Here is a 6000-nt window from a genome sequence, read left to right on the forward strand (position 1 = left end):
TAGTTACAATACCTGATAGACAACCCTGCATTAAACAACAATGCTGGATAAGTGGGCGACGTGAGAGTCAGTCACTCGAGCACGTGGGATTAAGTAATGGTTTGCGTATTTATTAGTATTTTTAATTGCCTTTAAAATGATCATGCGTTAAAAATCTGATTTTTAACATATTTTGTCTGCATAGTCTTTATTTCAAAACGTCAAAATCGCGTGGAATAAGCTCTGATATCGGTTATGTTAGGCCTGTAATAAATAATGCTAATAAATAATGCATTTGTCCGGTTATGATTTAATAAAATAAACAAACGCCAAAATTCTGAATATTGTGAATTTTTAAATGTATTTAAAAATAAATGTATTTTGCAGAGAGTCTATAGCAGAACTGTGTGAGACTGTTATTATCGCAGTAGAAGTGCTTCATTGCTGCATTAAACCGCGCGGGTCAGTCAATCATGAGTTTAGAATAATTGTTTACAGACCGTCACAAACGATGCTAATCGCTGTTTAAACGACTAAATGAAACGTCAATCTTTCTGTAAGAGATTATCTGACAGCCCGCTCTCCGGAGCTATTTTTATTATATTATATTTGTATTATTATTATATATTTTTCTTTTTCTTGATGAATGTTGGATGTAGAGCGTGCTGGTGGTGAGGGGTGAAGCCGCGAGCCCGAGCGCTTCCCTACCGTTACTGTAGAGCAGCTGCAGCCGGTAATGTATTCCATTGTTGGTCTTTTCTCCGGTGCTTTCCTGAGCGCAAAAACAGCGAAAAATAACACATCAGAACAACACAGCACTCACGAGAACATCACGACTATAAAGAGCGAAAGCGCTGCAGTGTTTACTGAGATACAGGACAAACACAAATCAGTTAAATACAGTAAAAAACAATAAAAAAAAGGCCAATATTGACATTTATTTGATTTATTTTAATAATTTTATAACTAGTCGTATTCCTTTTAATTACAAAAAATGACTGGTAAGGATTAACTTTAACAGATATTACTTACGTTTTTTTTTTAGATTCAAGAATTCAACAAGATTCAAAACTTGCTTTAAAATTTAAATAAGATCTGCTACACGCTGCAGATTTTACTTTTTGTTTTTTTTCAGCCAACAACAACACTGCTTTACAATCAAGGACAAAACTGATGTGAAGATATGAAAATATAAAAAAAAAATGAACTAAATAAACTAAATCATAAAGAGCAGGAACCTGCAGGTTCACATGTGACTTTACATGCAGAAATAGACGTAATGTATAGAAAACCTTTCAGTTGTCAATTGTAGAGAAATCCAAGATTTTCCCATATAAGAAGTGTAAGAGGTCTATCAGTTTTACTTAAAAAAAATAACAAAACCACACAATATTGTATCTTTCGGTCAAATATCTACACATGCAATAATTATTTACCATGAATATTAAAATATTAAGATTTTACTGGTTTTGTGTGTTTGTTCTGTGTGTGTTAATTAGTTTAAAAAAGGAGAATATAAGATAAAAACACTGAATTCACCTTTTCTTTCTCCACAAATCCAACGAACGAGGTGCGCTCGATCTCCACGGGCTGACCCTGCCGGTCATACAGCGCGAGGACGAAGTGGAAGAAGTTGGATTTGCGCAGGTTGGAGGGCGGTTGCTTCTCAAAGTGCGCTCGAGCCAGCGCGAGCCCGCTGCGGACAGACACACAGTGCACGAGCAGTGAGCCGAAACCGGGTTATAGGGCTGTTTAAATTATTACATTTTATCATTCATTTTATCTTCGTACACTAATAAAATGGCTTGAATTTACAGTTTAAAACATAACAGAAATTAGCATTATATAAAACAATTATTACTGTAAACAATAATGAAAGCACCCATAATAGAAAAAATAACAGCAGCAACAACAAAATAATAATAGCAATTTCATTATATTGTGTTAGCAACAATAACGTTATTTTTGTTGTTATTATTGTTGTGCGATTAATATTATTAAATAAAAGTTTGCTATTATTGTTGTTTATGTTGATTTATAATTGCTATCACTATCACTATCATTATTATTATAATTGTTATTTTATTAGGCTCAGAATCAATAACAACAATAGTAGTTCTTCTTGTTCTTGTTCCTCAATTATCAAACAATATTCTAATTATTATATTTGTTGTTATTATTATTATTATTGCCATTATTATATGTAGTAGTAATGAAGATATTGATTGAATGTATTTTATTTGTATTTTATTTGTATTTGTATTGGTATTTAGTAATACTATTAAAGAATGGTGCGCACGTGTACGCGCGCGAGCTTCACCTTTGCGCGGCGGTGCTCGCGTCCAGCACACCGGCGCCCTGCATCCACGACCTCACCGCCGCCGCGTTCATCCCGAGCGGCTCCTCCTTTAACGCGCTCGCGCTCCGCTGCACGCTCTCCTGAACAGCGAACATGAAAGTGCGCTCTCCACCAAGCACACGCAGAGACGCACGTGTCTCCGTCAGTGCGCGCGTGCTCTCGGGGTTCCCGGGTTACCGCGTGGATGGAGGGAGTACAAAAAAGAGTGAAAGAGTGAAACAGAAAGAGAGAAAGAGAGAGAGAAGAAAAAAACACGAGGCAACAAGTCCGCGAGTCCGGCTAGGTCCAAATTCCAGATTCTCAGAAATACCGCAAACAGCAAACGCCAACTGCGCGCCCGTGGATCTTCAGAACCGGAGTGAGCTCCTCTCGCGTCTCGCGCTGAGTTGAGAAGATCTGGATGCTCAGAGTCCCGCGCGACTACCAAACCTCATCCTTATCCTCCAAGAACCAAGAAGTTTCACCTCCTTCACAAGATAAGCAACCGAAAACCGGACCGGGGTAACCAACCGGAGTCCTGATCAGATCGCCGCAAATTCCGAGTCGCCCCTCCGGTTGAAAGTGAAGTGATTTGTGTCTCCTCCCTAAGGATATCTCTCTGACTGTCTCCGCGAGCCAAACATGAGCACACTAACCCCAAAGGCTGGAGGGCGGGACCGTGGGGCAGGGACCGAGAAGCCACGCCCACAGTCCAACTGCGACCATTCACAGCGCTGAACGCCTAATTACACATTCATACCCCTCCCTCCTAGCGAGCTGCGAGGTAAAAGGCTGTCAGAAGTGGCCACGCGCTGGAGAAGAAGCCGAGCGCTGAGGTGGTGGGAAGGTGGTGGTGAAACCCGCTGCGTGTTTACATTTAATTCACTTTCCTCAGCTTGACTTGATTATAAACCGATTTGCGGTTACGAGCTGCAAGAGCTAAAATAGCAGCTGTAGGGAAATGCAAAAGGCAAAAGTATTTTTTTTTCATCACAACCTTTCACTGTTATAATGTGCACCACTCTACATTTACTTGCTAAAATTTATAATTAGGTCAGATTTTACTTTAAACCCGCTAAATTAAACCGCTAAATAAACTACAACAGCATAAGATTAGCGGTAGCAGTGGCGATGAGCTAAATCTTACGTACATAAAACAAAGACCACAGCATATACATTCACTCAGCTCTTTATTATCCATAGTATGTATTAGTTTTAATGTGAATTGTTGATATATATATATATATATATATATATATATATATATATATATATATATATATATATATATATATATATATATATATATATATATATTTTTTTTTTTTTTACCTCAAACCTAAAGTCCAAATCTCAATTTAGTCAAAACTAAGATATAACAATTCATCCTACAGAGGTTTTTACATCTTCCTGTCTACTTTAACTTACTGTCTTGGTTTGTCCAATATTAACTATACAAAAATACTATAACTAACTATACACAAACTAAACATGAGGCTAATAACTGAGCACAGTTATTCCTGATTTTTCTTTTTATTTCTACGAACTACTCATAATAATCATAATTTGTCAGCGATTTAATCGTTTCACAGTACCCTAAAATTGACGACTGGACATTTTTATTTCAGAATCAGGCTTTATTACTGCGGCACTGTAGTCTTTTTGCAGTGTTAGATATGAAAAAAAAACCAATTAACTAGAACATGGTTAAGTTTAGAAATAAATAAAATAGAAAAAGAAAATACAAATAAAAACAAGAATAATGATACAAACGCTTCCATGGATTATTAATAAATATGTACCGCAGGTGTAATCTAAAGAGAGATGAGTTCATGTTAAACAATGTGCTTTGCGGGTTTTGCAGCTAAAATAAATTTATTATATATTACATATAACATATAATTTTGTGTATATATTCATGTTCACTGTAGACTGGTATTTGTCTAACAGGCCTATCCCCTAAAGTATGACTCTACTTTTTTATAACTGGAGTTTAGATTTTTGTTCTTGATGATGTCATACCTGTGCAATTTTTCAAAGTCCACGCGAGTCTTTATAAACTCCCTGAGGGAAAACAGCAGAAGCACCACTGATCCGTTTGAATAAATGTTGTTTTAAGGTCGTTTTTCCATCATCAACATAAAATATGCAATGCAACCCAAACATTGAACGTTTATTTAATGTTTTTTTTTGCTATCAGCGTTGTTACTTGTGTTGTTAAAAGCATGCATTGTCTATTTTTCTCTACAACGTTATCATCAATAAGTTGCATTGTCTTTCGGTCATACGACAACGATTAGACAACATTCTGACAAGTGCATAAATTAGAACACACTTCAGTTCAACGTTGGGACAACGTTGTAGGCACCAAAACAGTAGGCTATCACAAAATAACGATGTAAGGAGTTATAACACAAGCTTTAATAGCAGTAAAAGAGAGAGCTCGATGCGATCGATGCTCATTTTTTCATTGAAAAATATGGTGTTAATTTGCTTTACACTATACAGTGCTAATAGGGCTCTGAAGTAACCCACCTCAGTAGAGTATAGAAGAATTAAAAATATACACATTTTGTTTATGCACAGAATAATGTGAACTACTGTTCAGGGTTCTTAAAATCAACTTTAAAAAAATGGTAAAAAACGCTTTTGTATAGCAGCACACGGATTAAACGTCTTTCAGCGCTGGAGCTGTAGGTCAGAATTACATACATTTCCATTTTACAACAACATTTCCAAAAATAAAAATGATTATTCTAACAACAAAATATCATGCGTTATTATTGTTGTTGTTATTATTTATTATCATTCCTTATATTATTTTAAGCCTAAACCAAACCACATTCTAAAACCTTGTTTAAATACCCTAATGCATCAGAGCACAGCAATAACAACAACAAAAATAAATAAATAAACATACAACATGCTTTATAACAATGCGGGTATACTTACCGCAATAACGACATTATTTACTGTTCAGACTTTACAGCTTTATTTTTTCAGTTTGGGGTTAAAAATTACAAATATAATATGCGCTCCCATTCAGTTCTGAAATTTTCAATGTTTTTATGAATAATTAGTAAAATTTTCACACATATATAAGCGACTTTCTTCAGTTACTGAGTCTGGTGATAAATATGTAGAATTGAAACAGGTCGCAGAGTAATGAAGAGTGAACGATCGCAGTGTTACACTATTAGAAAATACAATAGCGCCATCGTGTGTCTGAATGTGGAATGAAATCCAGCCACTTTTCGATTTTTTATTTCTGTGTTCCCGGTATATAAACACATAAATAACAATTGCTAATTACAGAATTTAAGAACACAGATCATGTTCAGCTGACATTTCAATGTTGAATCGAGGTTAAATCAACGTTGATGTTATAGTTGAGTCAACCTTGGATTTGATGTTGATTTTTGGCAACCGTTTCAACGTCATACATTCAACATTTTAGCTCACTAAAAGTATTAAATCGTATGTTTAACAGAGAGTTAATAATAAACTTACATCTCTGTAGTAAATCTACATAAATGTACATATAATGATTGCTTATACCCACCACTACCAATCTGATTACTGAACATCTGATCTCAAAAACACTAAAACAGTAAAACTAATAGAACATGAACATAAACCCAGGTATGGTGAAGAATTGGTGACGATATAAAAAAGCTTTAAAT

General features: G+C 35.5%; 1 protein-coding gene across 3 annotated transcripts in view; it reads right to left on the bottom strand.

Annotated features, from left to right (window-relative positions):
* The window catches only part of ebf1b (EBF transcription factor 1b), a 219206-nt gene extending 216216 nt beyond the window's left edge, over window positions 1–2990 (bottom strand). The window contains exons 1-3 of one of the 3 annotated variants that reach the window (XM_049466755.1): window positions 2300–2990; window positions 1519–1675; window positions 688–751 (exon numbers count right to left, since the gene is read on the bottom strand). In XM_049466755.1, the coding sequence (XP_049322712.1) occupies window positions 688–751; window positions 1519–1675; window positions 2300–2433 (355 nt within the window). In that variant the 5' untranslated portion in view covers window positions 2434–2990. The remainder of the gene's footprint in view (window positions 1–687; window positions 752–1518; window positions 1676–2299) is intronic. The other 2 variants (XM_049466754.1, XM_049466757.1) reach the window with 2 other exon arrangements.
* Window positions 2991–6000: the final 3010 nt, after the last annotated feature.

The sequence above is a fragment of the Astyanax mexicanus genome, chromosome 17 (genome assembly GCF_023375975.1).
Source record: "Astyanax mexicanus isolate ESR-SI-001 chromosome 17, AstMex3_surface, whole genome shotgun sequence".
NCBI classification, from domain to species: Eukaryota; Metazoa; Chordata; class Actinopteri; order Characiformes; family Acestrorhamphidae; genus Astyanax; species Astyanax mexicanus.